The sequence below is a fragment of the Bubalus bubalis genome, chromosome 11 (genome assembly GCF_019923935.1).
Source record: "Bubalus bubalis isolate 160015118507 breed Murrah chromosome 11, NDDB_SH_1, whole genome shotgun sequence".
In the NCBI taxonomy this organism is placed as follows: domain Eukaryota; kingdom Metazoa; phylum Chordata; class Mammalia; order Artiodactyla; family Bovidae; genus Bubalus; species Bubalus bubalis.
In genome coordinates, this window is record NC_059167.1 from 14,217,710 (window position 1) to 14,238,945 (window position 21,236).

The window sequence follows — 21,236 nt, forward strand, 5'->3', positions numbered from 1 at the left end:
ATGTCTTGAATGAAGTGTAAAAAGATACACAAATTAAAAATTTTTTAAAAAGAAGGGTCAAGTCATACATCTGTCAAGCAGTATCCCTCCACATCCTAGACCAGCATCACCAAGACAAGCTCAGCAGGTGACTCAGCAGGAACTTCTCACTCATGCCCCGTCCACAGCCTGAGCACCTCCCAGCACAAAGGCTGTGAGCTCTTGGGAGTTTCCCATCCACTGTGGGCTGGGGCAGCAGGGCTATGGGAAGGGGAGACTGACTCCCCGCCCAGCCAGAGGCCGGCATGGTCACTGTGCACTGGGCCCTGCGAATTACATAACCCGCCCTGTCTCTTCCATATTCTCTCAGCTTTTCACGTGCTGGTTCTTTCAGCACTTCTCAGTTTCATCTGAAAAAAAAAACCCATGTCAGAGAGCATTTCCCAAGCCCAGCTTCAGTTACTCTTTATCCCATGACCACGTTTTCTCTCTTCTAGGGCACTCAGCAAGAGCTGACATTATCTGGTTCACTTACCTCCTTGAGTCACTAAAAAGTATTCACCAAGTCTGTTTTATGCCAGGCACTGTTGTAAGTACCGAGAGTACAGTGGCAAGAGAAACAGACTGAGTGTCTGCGCCCCTGGACCACGCACTCTTGTGAGTGTCATCAATGGCTAACAATCTGCAATCCCCTCAAGAGCAGACTGTTGTACACCTGGCACCTCACACAGTGCCTGGCACATAGTAAGCGCCCAAAAACATTTGTGCAGGGACGTCCCTGGAGGTCCAGTGGTTAAGACCTCACCTTCCAATGCAGGGGCTGCAGGTTTGATCCCTGGCTGAACTTCTCTGGTGGCTCAGATGGTAAAGAATGTGCCTGCCAATGTAGGAGACCCAGGTTCGATCCCTGGGTCAGGAAGATCCCCTGGAGAAGGGAGTGGCTACCCTTCTCCACTCCAGCATGGTTGCCTGAAGAACTCCATGGACAGAAGAGCCTGGCAGGTTATAGTCCATGGGGTCACAAAGAGCTGGGCATGACTAAGAGATTTTCACTTTCATACTTTTTCTTGGGAAACTAAGATCCCACATCCCTTGTGGCCAAAAAACCAACACATAAAACAGAAGCAATTTTGTAACAAAGTCAGTAAAGACTTTTAAAAATGTTCCACATCTCAAATTTTAAAAATCTAAAAAAAAAAAAAAAACCCCACACATTTGTTGCACACCTGACTGTATGAGTAATGAGTGGCCCAGGTACTTTGGGCTGTGACTGGGCACAGCATGGAGACATCCTTCTTCATCCTATAGAGGGTGGAGCGTAAAGTTACAGCCTAAGAGCAAGAAATTGGAGGGAAGGAGAGGCCTGGAGACAGACTGGGGGTGGGAGAAGGTCAGTGCCCCATCCCCGAAGCGTGTGGCCTTCCATCAGCCTCACATATGTCCCGCCACTATCTGTCAACAGTTTATTTGTATATTTAAGTGAAGTTATTCCACTAATTGGACATATGTCTCACGGTTCTACAAGGAAAAGTCTATTAAAAAGTCTTGCTGTAACAGGCAAGAGCTTTGAGGGTAGTTTTATTCAGGAACAGGAAGGGAGTTGAGTGGATTTTAATTTGGTAGAAAATAGCTGCTTGGGGCCAAGACAGTGAGAAGCAGGAAATCAAGAACAGGCTATTAGATTATTAGTGTTGTTAACAAGCGCCTCCATCACCGAAACAGCTGCAGAACGCCTTCCATCAACTTTATTAGCTGTATTATGGCCTTCCATCTACCCCTGCTATTCCAGCGATCCCCATTTTGGAGAGACGTGGCCACTGAGGCAAGAAAAATGCATCTCGCCCAAGCCAGGATGAGTGTGGCCTCGGCCCCTGAAGCCTCCCAAGCACATCAAGGGGCGAGAATTTCAGAGTCTGAGATGAACAGCCCAGAGGGTTTCAGGAGAAATGATGGAGGACTTGGAGGATGGGAGCGAGGCAGAGGCAAAACCCTGGACTGTCAAACTCCCTGAAACAGCAAGTTCACCCACACCTTGACTGCTGGCTGAGAGGAAGCCTGGAAGCTCATCCGGTACAGGAGAGAGCGCCGGGGAGTCGAGTGGTTAGAGGCACAGGCTTGGGAGCCACACTGCTGGTGATTAAATTCAAGACTCTACACCGGGGACTTCCCTGGTGGCCCAGGGGCTAAGAGTCTGCGCTCCCAATGCAGGGGGCCGGGGTTTGATTCCTGGTTGAGGAGCTAGATCCCGCACGCCACAACTAAGGAGTGTGCATGCCACAACGAACGATCCTGAATGCCACCGTGAAGACCCGGGGCAGCCAAAACAAATAAAAAACTTGAAAAAAAAGACCTCTTAGTGGGTTGAATGATGGCGCCCAAAAGATAAGCCCACGTCCTAACCCCCAGAACCTCTGACTGTGACGTTCAGTGGACAAAAGGGTCTTTGCAGGTGTGATTCAGTTCACAATCTTGAAATGAGATCTTCCCGGATTGCCCAGATAGGCCCTAAGTCCAATGACAAGTGTCCTCAGAAGAAAAGAGAAGACGGAGGCAAAGACTGGAGCGATGCAGCCACAGGAAGGCCTGGAGCCAGCAGCAGCAGCAGGAAGGAGGCGTCCCTGGAGCCCCCAGGGAGGCCTGGCCCTGTTGGCACCTTGTCCTCACAGTTCCAGCCTCCGGAACCGTAAAAGAACGACTTCTGTTGGCCACCTCCGTGGTGGCCATTTGTCATGGCAACCACAGGAAACTAGGACACCTGCTTCCCAGCTGTGGGGCCTGGGACAAGTCACCCAATCTGTGCTTCAGTCTGTCCATCTGTAAAGGAAGGATGAGAACAACAGGATCCGCCTCGGGGTCCTTGTGAAGTTATAACACAGAGAGAGCTCTTGGCACAATGCCTGTCCCGTGGTGTTCGGTCGACGTAAACACTTGCTCTTAGCATCAGAAGCCACCTGGGGAACTCATTTTGAAAAATGGGTTCTCCAGGCTTCACTCCAAAGTCACTGAAAACAAATTCTAGACTGTAGGGTCTAAGAGTCTGTACTTCCAAGGCTCCCCGGGCACCTCTGACCATCTGCCAGGTTAGGAACCACCTGTGAGTTGTCACATTCCCCCTCCACAGTGGAGTCTCTGCTGTTTCCAGGAAGCCGTCCTTCTGCATGCCGATTTCACAGCTGTGCTAAACCACCCAGTCCAGCACTCAGCCACCTTCACAGTAAGCAGGTCCAGCTTTTGCCGAATGCCCCATCGTGTAGCTTCACCCCATTTCCCTGTTGAGGTAGAAACAGCTTGGTCAGACCGAAAGCACCCAGTCCAGGGTGAGAAAGGAAACTCCAGGGAGACTTGCAGTGGAAAAAGCAATCAGCAGTAAGAAGCACAGCCACAGTTAGTCTGGGATGGACTCTGAGAGGAAGAAAGAGAGGCTGAAGTTGGGGTTTCTCCAGCTCCTGCCCCATTGTTGCTGTTCAGTCGCTCAGTTGTGTCCAACTCTTTGCAACCCCATGGACTGCAGCACGCCAGGCTTCCCCATCCTTCACCATCTCCTGGAGTTTGCTCAAACTCATGACTGTTGAGTCGGTGATGCCATCCAACCATCTCATCCTCTGTTACCCGCTTCTCCTCCTGCCCTCAATCTTTTCCAGCATCAGGGTCTTTTCCAATGAGCCAACTCTTCGTATTAGTGGCCAAAGCACTGGAGCTTCAGCTTCAGCATCAGTCCTTCCAATGATTATTCAGGGTTAATTTCCTTCAGGATTGACTGATCTCCTTGTTGTCCAAGGGACTCAAGAGTCTTCACCAGCACCGCAGTTTGAAAGCACCAGTTCTTCAGTGTGGTCATGGTGAAAGCATCCCATCCAAGGTGAAAAAGGAAACTGCAGGGAGGTTTTCCGTGGAAAAAGCCATTAGCAGTGAGAAGCCCGGCTGTGGTTAACCTGGGATGGACTCTGATATGAGCAAAGGCGGGCTGAAGCTGGGGTTTCTCCGGCTCCTGCCCCATCAGCCCACCATCTCTGGGGAGCAGGGCCCTCTGCCCTCCACCAGCTCCCCCACAGAACCAGGGGGCAGGGGCAGTTGGAGAGCAGCTCGGGGCAGCAGCCCCGAAGATCAAGGCAGCCCGTGTAGGCAAGGAAGCTGCAGACACTGTACATGAGGAATTGGCTAATGATGATGATCGTGCCGATCAGAGTGGAGAGATGCCCTCGCGCAGGCAATGGCCTCCCGTCACCAAAAAGCCAAGGGCTTATTTTGTTTCATTTCAGCTGTGGCCTTTGGAAAGAGATCACTGCTTCTGAGCAGCAGGAACAAACACCATCCCATCAGGCAGCTTACAGCCTGAAGCAGCCCTAACAGATAGACCGGGTGAGCTGGGGGGAGAGAAAAGCTAGAAAGAGAGCAGCCAAGCCCAGCAGGGGAAAGACCAAGGCAATGGTGGGGCAAGCCAGAGTTTGGCCCAGCATCTGCTACAGACGGTGCAGCCTGTGTTTTCCCAAGTGTGACCTGGTTACCAGGGATGGTGTGCAAAAAAGTGGCACAAGAGGCAATCTGGGGTGGTACCCAGAACACCAGAAAAACAAATCTTATTTGCATATGCATTAGACCCACAGAAAGAAAGCTAGTCTATCAAATCTGTGATTTCACAGATATGTTTGCTTAGAACAAAACCAAATAAAGGAAAAAAGTCAATAAAATGCAAAAGGTCATACCAATACATGAATAGTGGGATATAAAGTGAATGGGAATGATAACCAGTGAATTCAAGACAGTGCTTGCTGCTGGTTATACAGAAGGGAGGCTGGAATCAGGGAAGAAGTACTTAGGAGTCTACAATTGTATGGGTAAGGTATCACTTCTGAAATTAAGCAGAGAGTGTAAGGGTGGTCACTAAATTATTTTATATCTTTTTTAGGTCCTATATTTCACTCGTTTTAAAAAGATAAGAGGCATGCAGACATGGCAAAATGGGTACTGTTTCTGGCCATGGTCCATAAGTCACTGAGAAGTTTAGGGCAACCAAGAAGACAACTTGGCATTTGCATGAGCTGCCTGGGAGCTACAGAAAAGCCACGCAGTGGGCCCAATCTCCAGGGGAAGCACAAAGCATGCCACATTCTCCCCCAGGGCCCCCACTAATGGGAATGGACCCCCAAAAGGCTTTCTGCAGCTCACACCAAGGCCCAACAGCCTCCTGCTGTGGAATTCTCTCTGAATCAGAAAGACGCTGGGGTCAGGGCCACTGCAGAAAGTCATGGAGGTTTGCAAGGCAGTACTCAGAAAGGTTTGCGTATACTGAAAAGGAAGTGCTAGATTCAATAGCAGACTCTGGTCTCCCTACACCACAGACCTGGTCCTCAGATGACCCAACCAGAGCAAATTAAATGCAGCTCATGCTCCTGCAGAAATTATCACAAACTCTGAGAAAGCCAGTCATCAAGGCGGCAAGGATTCAATTTCCCTCCCGCTCTGAGCAGCACACTCTGAGGCAAAATATTCTATGATGACAAATGAAAGCAGCAAAAGGAGTCTGCAGGACAGAGTCCATGAAAACTCACTGAAAAGCATCCACGCCAAGTTGACAGACACCGAACGTGCCATGGAACAGTGGCACCATTAGAAACGGCAACCGTGGAGGAGGCCATCCAGGCAGGTACCCCCAGCCCCAGCTGGGTTTGCAGCCCCTCCCAGGCAGGGCTCCTGCCCCCAACCTCTTGGCTAGGAGTTAGCTGCTGTCCGGGGCCAGAGCTACAATGAAAACACACTGGTCTTCTGCAACTGGAGATTTCATGCCTGCTCTCCCAACCAGGCTGTGGGCAACTGAAGAGCAGAGGTTGAGCCTTATTTCCCTTTAGATCCTCTGAGCCTGAGCCTGACACAGCGCCTGGCACAGAGCAGGCTCCGTTAACGCCGGTTAAAGTAACAGGTGGACGGAAGAATGGTGAAGGCATGCACTGGTTTGGCCAGGACAGTCCCAAGTTTCAGAGAATATTCCTAAAGAGCTAGATGCTGCTACAGTTCCCCTCGCACAGCAAGAAGATCTTTAAAATGCTTATTGAATTATCACAGCCTCACTAAGCTGAGAATGTGAAGTGAAGTCAAAGTCGCTCAATGGTGTCTGACTCTTTGCGACCCCATGGACTCTACAACTCATGGAATTCTCCAGGCCAGAATACTGGAGTGGGTAGCTGTTCCCTTCTCCAAAGCTGAGAATGTGGTTATCCTCAAAACCAGCAGTTGTTCAGCAGGTCAAGAGTTGAAACACTTTCCCAAAACAAAACAGCTAGCATCTACTGATTCCTCTGGAGGGTCTACACTCCCCTCCGTTGGGGAATGCAAACCTCCCAATATTTGTTGAATTAATAGCTCTTTGGTTGGTGGATTAAATAAGTAAAGGGATCCCAGGGAGAAAGCTCTATTGCCCTTGTCTCTCCTCTGTTTCCCAAGCCCACCCCAGGCAGAACCACAGCTTCGGGGCTCCCACTAGGGGAGAAGCCACACAGACATCTTTGGCTCTACTTTTTATCCAACTTGGTGCTTTCCCTGAGGTTGCAAGTGGATAAAAAGGGAGACAACCAAGTATAGAGGGCAAAGAACCTGGGACTCGGCAAGATCTGGATGTCCAAGGACAAGTCCAGGATCTGCCACACACCTGCGTGGTCCTGAAGAAAGCACAGCCTGCCTCTGAGTCTCCAGTCCCACATCTGTACATTGGAGCCTTGAGTGGGCTGATGCCAAAGATGTCTTTCAATGGATCGAGTATAAACAGCCATCACCTTACCTGAGACACTTATTCCGCTCCTCTGACCAATAACCACTAGTCAGAAGTAGAGTGTCCATTTCCCCGCCAAATACCTCACCGTACGCCGTAGTTCTAAAGGTTGACAGAGTATGACTCCTTCCCCTAAAATGTAGAATTCAGTAATGCGGAAACTGCCATCCCATATTCCAGCCCGAAGCAGCCTGTGTCCCTAAACAGCCAGGTGTGAAGGTTAACAGGGCTCAACGGGCAGCAAGGGGTCTTACAGCAAATGTACAGCTGCCTCCCCTTTTGAGGGTAAGAGCAGCAGGTGAAGCTCCTGTCCTCAAGTTTCAGGACTCGGAGGGAGCTCCCCAGAGGTGTAAGCTCCTCTCTCTCCCTTCTCTCACCCTCGCTGTGGAAGGAGCAATCATCAACCGGATTGGTGAGTTTGGCTCACCTCTTCCTTTCTCCTCCCTTTTGGGATCTGGAACTGTGTCCACCAGCCCCTCCCTGCCCTAAGAGGCAGGACCCCACTTGAGAGGCTTGTCCTGCCTCATCTATACCTGGGGAGGTAAGTCTATCAAATTCAGAGGTGAAGCCCACCTGCTCCAACCCAGCATTAATCAGTAATAATGCTGACATTTCTGTTCTGCACCTGGCAGAGCCCTGCATCTCCTTGGATCTGCTTCTCAGGCCAAGAGGAAAAGAATATTTACATCACTACCTCCTAAGCTCAAATACTTATTAACAACTATAGTAATTAATATGACACACACACACTGAGGACCTGAAGTATCCCAGGAAGCAAACCACAGGAGCCCAGTGACCGGCTCTGTAACAAGAAATTAAATTCAGCTAAAAAGATTCTCAGTCACAAGAGCAATCAGGGTCCCCTCCTGATATTAGGACTCTGATCAAGGAAAGAAAAGGCATATCCGATCCCTCTCACTCTCCTGCTCTTCCCACTCCAAACACACACACACACACACAGATCCAGTATGCTTCCCCAAGAATATATCAGGACTCATTAGGCTACAAGGAACAGAAAACTGAACTCAAACCATCTGAAACAAAAAGAATTTCCTGGCATAAATAAATGAAAAGTCCAGTGGTCATCTAGCATCAGGCTCAGTTAGATGTCTAGATTCAAATGACACATCTCTCTACAATACTGATTCCATTCACAGATGGGCTTTCACTTCATGGTGGCAAGACGGCTGCCAGCAGCTCTAAGCCAACATCTGATACTCTCAACTAATCCAGCAGAAAAGACAGTGTCCCCTGAGGGACACCCCCAAAAGTTCTAGAGCTGACTGATGCTCACTAAGCAGAACTGGCCTAGATACTCATCCTGGAATCAGAGGAATGGACTACACCGACAGCCCAAGTCACGTGTCCACCCTGAGCGCAGGCTGAGCCCCACTCAAACCTCATGGCGCGTATATATGAGATAGGGGTGGTTCCCCAAAGGAACTTTTAGATGCTGCTCCTAAAACAAGAATGACTCCTGCACTGCAAAATTAACATCTGTCCACTACACCCCGACCCCTCGGGCAGAATCAAGTCCGTGCTGCGTCCTCCAGCCCACTGTCCGGATGTCTGGACCAGCAGTGACTTCTTTGTGCTTTGCTGCTGTTGTTGTTTGAGTCACTAAGTCCTGTCCCACTCTTCGGGGCCCCATGGACTGTAGCTCGCCAGGCGCCTCTATCCATGGGATTCTCCAGGTAAGAATCCTGGAGTAGGCTGCCATTTCCTTCTCCAGGGGATCTTCCTGACCCAGGCATCGAACCCCACGTCACTTGCATGGGCAGGCGGACTCTTTACCACTGAGCCACCAGAGAAGCCCTCTTTGTGCTCTATGTACAAGCAAGTTCACACCCACTGTCTCTGTTTATAAGCATTCTGGGCGTCGGGAGCCTGGTTCTCCAAGGTATCTGGGTCCCGTCCTATGCCCTTACTGCATAGCAAAGTGCCCCTGTGCCCTAGAAGACACTCCTCCACCCTGGCTCCCACCCACTCCTGACGCAGAGCTGAGTCACCATGGTGCCCGCCAGCTGAGCACCAACCTTGAAAGTGCTTCCCGAAGTCACTGCCAGCCAAGCTCATCTGGCGCCCGCACACTCCGGGACCCAGGGATGTTGGCTTGACAGGTGAGATAATTATGTCTTCCCCTTCACGCACTTCTCTATCAGTCTCGCAGACCAGAACAGATAAGTGTTCCGATGGAAAGAAACACTCCTGCGGTATTTAGTTGTGCTCTTTCATGCCGCCCGGCTCCCCCTTCCTGGGTACACCTCCCGGGGTCCAGCCTGCACCCTGTTATCCGGTGCCAGCCACCACCCGCTGCTGATCTTTCGTCAACTGCCAGGCCACGCATCCCTTATTGCATCCCCCCAGCTTCTCCTTGACCTGCAACCTCGATGCTTTCCAGATGCCTGACACACGGAGACCAGCTGTCTTCAGGACAACTGCTCCCTTGCCCACTCTGCAGATTCCCCAAGGCAGAGGGCTTACCCCTGTTCCCATGGCCTAGATTTCTCTGTAGAATGTGGCTCTGGTGGGCTCCAAAGCCCATACATAGCACTGCTGAGTTGGAGAAAATGGGGTAAGGGAAAGCAGGTGGCGTTGAGTCTCAGAGACAAGGACTTCGAGATCTTCCAATAAAAGCTAACATTTCATTCATTCGTTCATTCATTCAACAAACCTTTATTTAGGACCTGCTGTGTCCTGGGTACTGTAACAGGTGCCACAGATGTTCTCTGTCCTCATGGAACGTACCTTCTAGTAGACATGTGACTGACTTTTGATACCTGTTTTATAGTTACATTTATAAAAAACTGGCTCAGACACTGTCCATATAATCCTCCGTAAGTGGCAGAGCCACCTGTAGCCCACAGACAAGGAACATGGCACTCCAAAAGGTTGAAAGACCTTCTTAAAGCACAAGCTCAGGTCTTCTGACGACAAACCTTACTCTTTCTGGGGTGTCTCCCAAGGCAGGGAGCTAGCAGGTTACAGCCTGGCGTTGAAACAGATGTTAACTCAGTTTCAGGCCTCACGGATAGAGGTAGAAGCTGCAAAAAAAAAAAAAAAAGAAAGACCCAGTCCCTGATCTAAAGGAATTTATGGTCTAAAGAGAGAGAAAGACACATAACCACCTATTGTGTATACAGAAACAAAGATAGAGTGATTAAATCCAAATAGGAAGATATCTCTGGAAAGATATCCAGGAAGCAATGATCACCTCCAGGCAGGAAAACTGGGTACCTGAGAAATGGGGAGAGGAGGATCATTTTGTATGTTCAAATATTATATATTTTGAATTGTGTACCACTGAATTTACTTCCCATTTACCGACACTTTGAGGATGCAATCAGCCAAATCCTGAATGTGGGAAATTTCTCAGGATAAATGATCTGGCTTCTTCAACAAGCAAATAGTTTCTCAGAAAAGGAGGGAGGGAAAATATTATGGACTTGAAAAGATATAGAAAACATCAATCAAATGTAATATATTCACTTTGGGTGGATACAGGTTTAATCAACTTAAAAAAGAAATTTTGGGGGACAATGAGGAAGATTTGAATATAGACTAGTTATTAGAGGTATTAAAAAATTATCATCAATTTTGTTAGGTATGATGAAAGCTGAGCACCAAAGAATTAATGCTTTTGAACTGTGGTGTTGAAGAAAACTCTTGAGAGTCCCTTGGACAGCAAAGAGATCCAACCAGTCCATCCTAAAGGAAATCAGTCCTGAATATTCATTGGAAGGACTGATGCTGAAGCTGAAACTCCAATACTTTGGCCACTTGATGTGAAGAGCTGGCTTATTGGAAAAGACTCTGGTGCTGGGAAAGATTGAAGGCAGAAGGAGAAGGGGACGACCGAGGATGAGATGGTTGGATGGAATCACCAACTCGATGGACATGAGTTCTAGTAGCCTCTAGGAGTTGGTGATGGACAGGGAGGCCTGGCATGCTACAGTCCATGGGGCCACAAAGAGTCGGACACAACTGAGTGACTGAATCATCACGTTCCTATAGTTAAGGTGTTTTTTAAGGTCCTTATCTATTACAGATAGACACTTAAGTTTTTACAAATTATATGCTGGAGATTTGCTTTTAAGTATTTCAGCAAAAAATAGTAACAAATGAAGTAAATGAAGGAATTAATAAAGGGGACAGCAGATAAAACAAGACTGGCAAAATGCTGACAATTCCTGAAGCTGGATTAACAGTTCCACAGGGGTTCATACTACTCTACCCTTGTGGATGGTTGAAATTTTCATAATGAAAAGTTTAAATAAAAATTTTAAAAGTAATTATTCCAGCCAGCTAGGATGACTAAGGAGGAAAGCGTCACAGAGGCAAGGTGTCTGCGCTGAGTCCCGAAGGATAACGAGGAATTTTCTAAGGGGCAGAGGGCCTTCTAGGCTGAGCCAAGATACACAGATCTATCACACACCTCTCTCTGTCTATCACACACCTCTCTCTGGAAGAACCGAAGGTATCTATCATGCTCAGTAGCTCAGTCATATCTGACTCTGCAACTCTCTAGACTCTAATCCACTAGGCTCCTCTGTTCACGGGATTCTCCAGGCAAGAATACTGGAGTGGGTTGCCATTTCCTCTTGCAGGGGATCTTTGCGACCTAGGGATCCAACCTGCATCTCTTGTGTCTCCTGCATTGGTAGGAGGATTCTTTACCACTGTGCCTCCTGGGAAGCCCAAAGATATCTCTACTTGACCCCAAACTCAACTTACATCCCACACAAGTACCCTCTTGCTTAATCCCCCAACTTTCTGGGACATGTAAGCAGAGCACCAAAATCAACTATCGTTTTCCAAATGAGACCGGAGTGTGTGGTCAACAGCGCCACTCAGAGGCCTAGAGCAGGGGTAGCCTTCAGAGGACAGGAAAGCAATTAACCTCAGTTTTGCCTGACGAGGCAGTTTGAAAGCCAGCTGAGTTATCAGGGACAGCCTGTCTTCTGCCCTCCTGAGTCATTGCAGACACTTGCATTCCCCAGGAAACACACACCAGCCTCCCAACAGCACCTTTTAGATTTATAACCTTAGAACCAGGGGGTCCAGCCTCATGGCAGCCTTGCAGCCCACCACCTGGGCATTAAAACAGCTCCCCTCCTTCCTCCCAAGCCACCCGCCTCAATCACCACCCCGTCCCCTGCCCACCTCCAGCTGCACACCAGAAGCTTGCTGGCTTTGCAGTCATCTCTGGACTTATCTGGCCCAGCTCAGATGGGTCCCATGGGTCCTTACCTTGGATCGAAGCTGCAGGTATTCCTCTGAGCCATAAGGGACACTCCTCAGGGATGTAAGATAGTCGTAACTGATCACAGCCGTCTGTGAACCAAGAAAAAGGAAGGCTTAGCACCAGACATCAAATATTACTCCACTATCCAAGGCCCACATCTACAGTCCCCTGACACAGGTGGCATGTCCAGAGAAGCAATCCTATCTTGTAAAGGCCCTGCCCCCAGATTCTGGTCTAGCTGGTTTCTCCCTATCAGTCAAGGCTCTGCACAAATACCACCCCTGCACAGACCCTCAATCTAAAGAGACCCACACCCACTGGGAACTCCCAATTATTTATCATGACAAACCGCCATCCAAGGTTGCCTTGCTCATTGGTTTCCTTGTATATGGACAGTCTCCACTTCACTAGAAATTAAGCTCTATAAGCACAAAGGCGTATCCTTCCTATTCATCATCGTATCCCCGCAATCTTTCACAGCGCCAAGCGCACAGGTGAGTGCTCAACAAATACTAGTTAGATGAATGCTGTTGGATAAACTTATCCCATCTCTCTGTATCACAAATAAACACCATTTCATATTTATGTTTGCTCTAACAGCATAAGTTTTAAATCTAGGTCCCTTGGTCAAAACTCCAGAAGTGGTTCCCTTATGTTTGATGAATCAGAAAGTTACAGGCTCCCAGGGATCTCAGGTACAGAGGAGCCTTGAGGGTTGCTGAGCCCAAACCTTCCTTTTTAGAATTCAGCAACTGAGGCCCTTAGAAATTAAGGGGCTTAACAAGGCTGGTATTAAGAAGAGTCCTTTGTCTATATTCCCAAATCCATTCCTTTGTCTATACTCCCAAAGTTTCATTCCATTTCATATATACTTACTGAATACCAACCACTAGCAAGATGTGGCCTGAGTGGTCCACAAGGATAATTAAGACCAGAGCCCTGCATTATGCTCAGTGAAATAAGTCAGACAGAGAAAGACAAATAGTGAATGATATCACTTAAATGTGGAATCGAATAATATCACTTAAATGTGGAATCTAAAAAATACAACAAGCTAGAGGATATAAAAAAAGAAGCAGACTCACAGATATAGAGAACAAACTTGATGGTGTGGTCACTCACCTAGAGCCAGACATACTAGAGTGTGAAATCAAGTGGGCCTTCAGAAGCATTACTATGAACAAAGCTAGTGGAGATGATGGAATTCCAACTGAGCTATTTCAAATACTAAAAGATGATGTTGTCAAAGTGCTGCATTCAATATGCCAGAAAATTTGGAAAACTCAGCAGTGGCCACAGGACTGGAAAAGCTAAGTTTCCATTTCAATCCCAAAGAACAGCAATGCCAAAGAATGCTCAAACTATCATACAATTGTGCTCATTTCACATGATCACACAGTAATGCTCAAAACCCTTCAAGCTAGACTTTAGCAGTACATGAACAGAGAACTTCCAGATATACAAGCTGGATTTAGAAAAGGTAGAAGAACCAGAGGTCAAATTGCCAACATCCATTGGATCATAGAGAAAGCAAGGTAATTTCAGAAAAACATCTATTTCTGTTTCACTGACTATGCTAAAGCCTTTGACTGTGTGGGTCACAACAAACTGTGGAAAATTTTTAAAGAGATGGAATACCAGACCACTTTATTGTCTCCTGAGACCCCTTATACAGGTCAAGAAGCAACAGTTAGAACCAGACATGGAACAATGGATCAGTTCAAAATTGGGAAAGGAGTATGTCAAGGCTGTATATTGTCACCCTGTTTATTTAATTTCTATGCAGAGTACATCATGCGAAATGCTGGGCTAGATGAATCCCAAACTGGAAACAAGATTGAAAGGAGAAATATCAACAACCTCAGCTACGCAGATGATACTACTCTAATGGCAGAAAGTGAAGAGGAACTAAAGAGCCTCTTGATGAGGGTCAAAGAGGAGAATGAAAAAGTTGGCTTAAAACTCAACATTCAAAAATTGAAGATCATGACATCTGGCCCCCTCACTTCATGGCAAATAGAAGGGGAAAAAATGGAAGCAATTTTTTGGAGCCCTAGATTTTATTTTTGGGGGGCTCCAAAATCACTGCAGATAGTGACCGCAGCCATGAAATTAAAAGACGATTCCTCCTTGGAAGAAAAGCTATGACCAACCTAGACATATTAAAAGGTAGAGATACATTACTTTGCCAACAAAGGTCCATCTAGTCAAAGCTATGGTTTTTCCAGTAGTCATGGACTGGGTGAGAACTGGACCACAAAGAAGGCTGAGCACCAGTGTTGAAGAACACTCTTGAGAGTCCCTTGGACTGCAAGGAGATCCAACCAGTCCATCCTAAAGGAAACAAGTCCTGAATATTCATTGGAAGGACTGATGCTGAAGCTCCAACACTTTGGCCACCTGATGCAAAGAGCTGATTCATTGGAAAAAACTCTGATGCAGGAAAGATTGAGGGCAGGAGGAGAAGGGGACGACAGAGGATGAGATGGTTGGATGGCATCCCCAATTCAACGGACATGAGGTTGAGCAAACTCTGGGAGATAGTGAAGGACAGGGAAGCCTGGTGTCCTGCAGTCCACGGGACTGCAAAGAGCCAGACACAACTCGGTGACCAAACAATAGCAGTGGGGAGAGAGAAATAGGGAAGGGCAGAATTGGGGAAGGGGATTAACAGGTACAAACTATTAGGTATAAAATAAGCTACAAGGATATATTGTACAACACGAGGAATATAGCCAACATTTTTAAATAACTATAAATGAAGCAGAGCCTTTAAAACCTGTGAATCACGATACTGTGCACCTATGACTTATATAATATCATACAGCAACCATATTTCAATAAGAGGATTTTTTAAATATCACTCCCCCTCCAAAAAAAAAAAAGACCAGAGCCTGGATCTTTAAAGAATATACGGCCCAGTGAATCTACAATAACCTCAATAAAAATTTCAAAAGAAAAAAAAAGAAGAAACTAAGCCAAACAAAAACAAAACTCAAGTGCCCTAAATGCAATGTGATATCCTGGAGTAGATCCAGAAACAGAAACAGAATAAAACTGATCAAATCTGAATAGAACCTGGAGTTTAGCAAATAGCAAGGTACCAATGTTACTTTCTTGGTTTTCATAAATGTATCATGGTCACGTAAGATTTTAATATTAGGGGAAACTGGATGAAGGGCATATGGGCACTCTGTACTACCTTTCCAACTTTTCTATAAACCTAAAATGATCCCCAAATAAAGCACTTATTTAAAGAAGAAAAGAATGTACAACCCAGTGGCTGGTTTATATAGCACTGATTTATACCTTCGTCCCTCCTCTCTAACTATGCAAATTCCTAAGGTTCCATCCAACCCCGCTTCCCCTAAGACACGCATCCTGACTCCCAGCCCACAGGACTCACTCCTGTGTCTGAGGTCCCACAGCAGCCGTCACCTGAGTCACGCAGCTTGACACTGCTACTGCTACTGCTAAGTCACTTCAGTCGTGTCCAACTCTGTGCGACCCCATAGACAGCCTCCTACCAGGCTTCTCTGTCCCTGGGATTCTCCAGGCAAGACCACTGGAGTGGGTTGCCATTTCCTTCTCCAATGCATGGAAGTGAAAAGTGAAAGGGAAGTCGCTCAGTCATGTCCGACTCCTAGCGACCCCATGGACTGCAGCCTACCAGGCTCCTCCGTCCATGGAATTTTCCAGGCAAGAGTACTGGAGTGGGTGCCATTGCCTTCTCCACAGCTTGACACAATCCTGGGCTTTAGACTGTTTTTCTGACCCATCCACGTGTGGACACTCCTCAATCAAAAGCTCTTTCAAGACAGTTCGTTTCTACCCCTGAAGCCTATAAGACAATGTTGGGCTCAGAAAGGGCCCCTATCAAGCACATGGGAATCATTGCATATTCCATGGCCTATGTATCTATTTGCTTATCGTGAGCTATGATAAGTTCCAGTTTACCTTGAGGAGCAGGCCCCATGTCTGAGCCAGGCTGGGGAGAAGACAGGACAATGCTGAGTATTAAAAGAAACGACCAGACAGACTGTGCTTCGGAGTATATATCTACACCAAGGGGAGGAATGCATGAGCTCATCCTGCAGCAGATGAAGAAGGAGAGAAGGCGTGAAGTATGTGGCCACCTGCCCACCATGGAGCAATTACACAGCGCTGTCTGGAGGAGCCACCTTCAACAGAGGTACAGAGGGCACCATCACACCAGAACATGTTGCTGAGCCACTGGAGAAAACCTCCAACAGTCAAACAGTCAGCTCAGCTTCTCTTAGTCTGGGGCTTGGGGCACATCCCCAAAGTTCTTTCAGGCCCCGATACTCTGAGTGTGAGCCCTGCGTCCGTCATGAACCGTTCCCAGGAGCTCACTGGAGGCAGACCAAGTTTTTGGCGAGGATTTAATCAAAGCTGCAAACGCCTCTTTCCCTGTGTGTTTGCTGAGGAGACCGCCTGATGAGTAGGTCCCTAAAATAAGATACGGAAGGTTCTGCAAAGGTAACGTTGCCAGAACAGAGACCCCAGGCAATCCCACTGTATGTTTACCTTCAGGATGGCAGAGGCTTGTGTGAACAGGGGCACAGGGCGGGGGGGTGGGGGGCGGTGCACCTCCATGACAGGGCAACTGTGTAGCGGGAGCTTCACACAGGCCACAGTACACGTGTATCACCGCGTGTGTGCGCCTGACGAGTCCATCGGCTATATGCATGAACATCTGCAAGCAGTGCTGCGGCTCCTCTGCCCCTCCCGAAAGGAGAAGAACCTACCGTGGCCACTGCTCGGCCCACCCTGACGGCACCAAAGTCGTTGGGGTCCAAGTACTTGTTGCTGTAGAGGCAGATGCCAGAGGCAGCGAGAGCCATGCTGGTCCACGAGGCGAGCTTGAGAGCCCTTCTGGCCATGTCCCCAGACCCTGCAGCAGGAAAGCAGAGAAAGGGGAGCAGTTAAAGGGTTTCATACGGAGCCAAATTCAAATCCGGGCTCTGCCACTTAATAGACTATATGATTTTGGGGTCATTTTCTCAACCTCACTGCATCCACGTTGCCTCATTTGTGAAACGTGATGATACCTACCTCAAAAGTTGCTGGGGAAGCACTTCCTTGGTTGTCCAGTGGTTAAGAATCTGCCTGCCAATGCAGGGAACAAGAGTTCAATCCCCAGTCCCGGAATGCTGCATTCCGAGGGGCAGCTAAAGCCCATGCGCCACAACCACCAAGCCTGTGATCTAGAGCCCCAACTACTGAGCCCACATGCCACAACGAGAGAAAGCTCATGCACAGTGATGAAGACCTAGTGCAGCCAAAATAATATAAACTCAAAAATAAATTTCAAAAAAAATAGTAGTTGGGATAAAATGAGATCACGTGTATGAAATGCTGAGCACAGTATCCAGCACAAGTCAATGCTCAAAGCCGTTCTTCCTTTCACAGTACCAGGCACTGCGCTAGGCACTAGGGAGAGAGCAAAGAGAACAAAGTTCTTAACGCTCTAGAGGGGGTGACAGATCATAAGGTATGTATTAGAAGAACGGCAGGAAATCAGCGCTGAAAGGAAAATCAAAGCGGATAAGAGAAAGGATGACGAATATGTAGTCAAGCATGCTGCTTTAGATAAGAGAAGCGAGAGCATGGTAACTTCTGTTACCTGAAAGCTATTTTTATACCAGTACGCTCGCACAGGCATTGTCAGCCCTCTCGGCCCAGGTTGGAAGGGGCCGCAGCCAAAACGGCAGGTGCTCAGAAGCTGCCAGGTAAGCCCTCCACATCTGATCGATTTTCAAACTACTTCTTTTGGATAGAATGTAGACAGCCCCTTTTCTAGACTGTAAGCTCCTTGAAAGACAACACCATGGCTGTTATTACTTCATCCACTCCCAATCCCATAGGCTGCTTTATGGCTCAAGGTCCCCCTGCAGATATGCTCTGATTAACCAAGCTCACAGTTCCGCTCAGCTGAACCAAGTGGGCTCCAGCTCTCTGATACTTTCCCCACCCTACTTGTACTGCTCAGTCCACCAAGTGGCTGCACAGTCTTTGAGGCCACTGCACCCAACGGGCAGCTTCCCCTTCAATTCCGAGGAATATTCCATCAAACATCCTGGACCACAGCTGCAGCTGCCAGTGAAGAAGACCCACCCAGGAGAACTGCCACCACCAAGCCACCCACAAGTACAAATCCGGCACAGACTTGGAGGGGGAAATTTCCTTGCAGCAGGAAAATGTAGGTCATCACCCTGTTTGTTTCTGCTCTGGACTCAGCCTATGAGCATCCCCTCCCTGATCTGTGCCTCTGATTCCCCTCCATATGGAGACAATTGCTGTAAATAGCCTTGTCTCCACTTTCTTTAAAGTCAGTTTTGACTCATGCCTTATAATATAGTCACAGATTTTTTTTAAAGTATCCACAGGGACAGCTTTTTTTCATTCTTTTACTTTCAACTTACACTTTATACTATCTCTCTAAATAGTATATAGTGGGTTTTGTCTGTTTGCATTTAATATAGTCACTTATGTATTCCGACTTAATTTTACCATCTTCTGTGCTTTCTATTTTCCTACCTGTTCTGTGTCTTTTTCTCTCCTTTCTTGACTTTTTGGGACCCAGTTCTTTTTATAATCCCATTGTTTTTTCCCTCTGCAGTCTTCTTTTCCTAGCCAACATTTCTAAAGTGTGGTTAGAAGAAAACTTGCAAAAAATATCAATCTGGGTGCCATTTCAAAAATGCAGATTTCTGCTAGACTCGCAGACCCAGAAAACAAACTTATGATTACCAAAAGGGGAATGGGTTGGGAAGGGCTAAATTGGGAATTTGAGATTAACAGAGACACACTACTACGTATAAAGTAAACAACATGACCTACTGCATAGCACAGGGGACTATATTCAATATCTTATAATAATGTATAATGGAAAAAGAATCTGAAAAACAAAAATATGCTTAAAATAAATCACTTAGCTATACACCTGAAACATTGTAAACCAACTATGTTTCAATAAAAATTAATAATGATAATGATGTAACAGTAAAAAAAAAAAAATGAAGATTTCTGAAGCCCACTCTTTGGCCCGCTAAATCAACACTGGGTGTAGGACTTGGGAATCTGCATTTTAATAGGAAACATAATGGGCTATTTTTCTGCAAAGTTTGAGACCCATTCTTGTTAATATTTCATTTTTAATAGAGGCTTCATGTGTTCAAATTCATCAGTGAAACCATGCCCCCAAAACAAGCCTTCCAAGTTTATCCTACCCATTCACACCCCAGATGACTGCATTCACCCCAGGAGGATGACTGCAAGCAATTATTTTTAAAGGGATAATTTAAGAAACTCATTTCTTTCACTAAACACAAATGTTCTGGCCCAACTCCTGGGATCAGTTCCTAACTCTGCAAGTAAGGGCTTTGTACATAAAAAGAATAAATTAAACCATGCTTGCAGTGTCCCCTTTACCCCTATCCCTGTTGTTGTTGTTCAGTCCTGTCCGACTCTTTGTGACCCCATGGACTGCAGCAAGCCAGAATTCCCTGTCCATTACCATCTCCTGGAGCTTGCTCAAACTCATGTCCACAGAGTCAGTGATGCCACCCAACCATCTCATTCCCTGTCATCCCCTTTTCCTCCTTCAATCTTTCCCAGCGTCAGGGTCTTTTCTAATGAGTCAACTCTTTGAATCAGGTGGCCAAAGTATTGGAGTTTCAGCTTCAGCATTAGTCGTTCTAATAAATATTCAGGGTTGATTTCGTTCAGGATTCACTGGTTTGATCTCCTTGCAGTACAAGGGACTCCCAAGAGTCTTCTCCAACACCACAGTTCAAAAGTATAAGTTCTTCTTTATGGTCCAACTATCACATCTATACATGACTACGAAGCTAGTGGAGGTATTGGAATTCCAGCTGAGCTACTTCAGCTGGAAATAGCTTTGACTACACAGACCTTTGTGGGCAAAGTAGTATCTCTGCTTTTTAATATGCTGTCTAGGTTTGCCATAGCTTTTATTCCAAGGAGCAAGCATCTTTTAATTTCATGGCTGCAGTCATCATCCGCAGTGATTTTGGAGCCCAAGAAAATAGTCTGTCACTGTTTCCATTGTTTTCTCATCTATTTGCCAAGAAGTGATGAGACCAGATGCCATGATTTCATTTTTTGAGTGTTACATTTTAAGTCAGCTTTTTCACTCTCCTCTTTCACTTTCATCAAGAGGCTCTTTAGTTCCTCCTCACTTTCTGCCGAAATAGTGGTGTCATCTGCATATGAAGTTATTGATATTTCTCCTGGCAATCTTGATTCCAGCTTGTGCTTCATCTACCCTGGCATTTCACATGATGTACTCTGTATATAAGTTAAATAAGCAGGGTGACAATATACAGCCTTGATGTACTCCTTTCTCAGTTTGGAACCAGTCTGCTGTTCCATGTTTGGTTCTAACTGTTGCTTCTTGACCTGCACACAGATTTCTCAGGAGGCAGGTAAGGTGGTCTGGCGTTCCTATCTCTTGAAGAATTTTTCACAGTTGTTGTGATCCACAGTCAAAGGCTTTAGCATAGTCAATGCAACAGAAGTAGATATTTTTCTTGAATTCTCTTGCTTTTTCTATGATCCAACAGATGTTGGCAATTTGATCTTTGGCTCCTCTGCCTTTTCTAAAACCAGCTTGAACATCTGGAAGCTCTTGGTTCACATACTGTTGAAGCCTGGCTTGGAGAATTTAGAGCATTACTTTGCTAGCATGTGAGATGAGTGCAATTGTGCAGTAGCTTGAACATTCTTTGGCATTGCCTTTCTTTGGGATTGGAATGAAAAGTGACCTTTTCCAGTCTTGTGGCCACTGCTGAGCTTTCCAAATTTCCAGGCATATTGAGTGCAGCACTTTCATAGCATCATCTTTCAGGATTTGGAATAGCTCAACTGGAATTCCATCACCTCCACTAGCTTTGTTCATAGTGATGCTTTCTAAGGCTCACTTAACTTCACATTTCAGGATGTCTGGCTATAGGTGAGTGATCACACCATCATGATTATCTTGGTCGTGAAGATCTTTTTTGTACAGTTCTCCTGTGTATTCTTGCCATCTCTTCTTAATATCTTCTGCTTCTGTTAGGTCCATACCATTTCTGTCCCTTATCAAGCCCATCTTTGCATGAAATGCTCCCTTGGGATCTCTGATTTTCTTGAAGAGATCCCTAGTCTTTCCCATTCTGTTGTTTTCCTCTATTTGTTTGCACTGATCGCTGAGGAAGGCTTTCT

The 21,236-nt window shown here is 46.7% G+C and overlaps 1 protein-coding gene across 4 annotated transcripts in view; it reads right to left on the minus strand.

The window, feature by feature from the left end:
- Positions 1–21,236, minus strand: part of ADCK1 (aarF domain containing kinase 1) — a 128,292-nt gene that overhangs the window by 96,327 nt on the left and 10,729 nt on the right. For 3 of the 4 annotated variants that reach the window (XM_025295144.3, XM_006052893.4, XM_025295145.3), the window contains 2 exons: positions 16,757–16,902; positions 11,993–12,076 (listed from right to left, as the gene is read on the minus strand). In XM_025295144.3, coding sequence (XP_025150929.3) covers positions 11,993–12,076; positions 16,757–16,891 — 219 coding nt within the window. In that variant the 5' untranslated portion in view covers positions 16,892–16,902. Of the gene's footprint in view, positions 1–11,992; positions 12,077–16,756; positions 16,903–21,236 lie in introns of those variants that run through there. The other variant, XM_044924696.2, reaches the window with a different exon arrangement.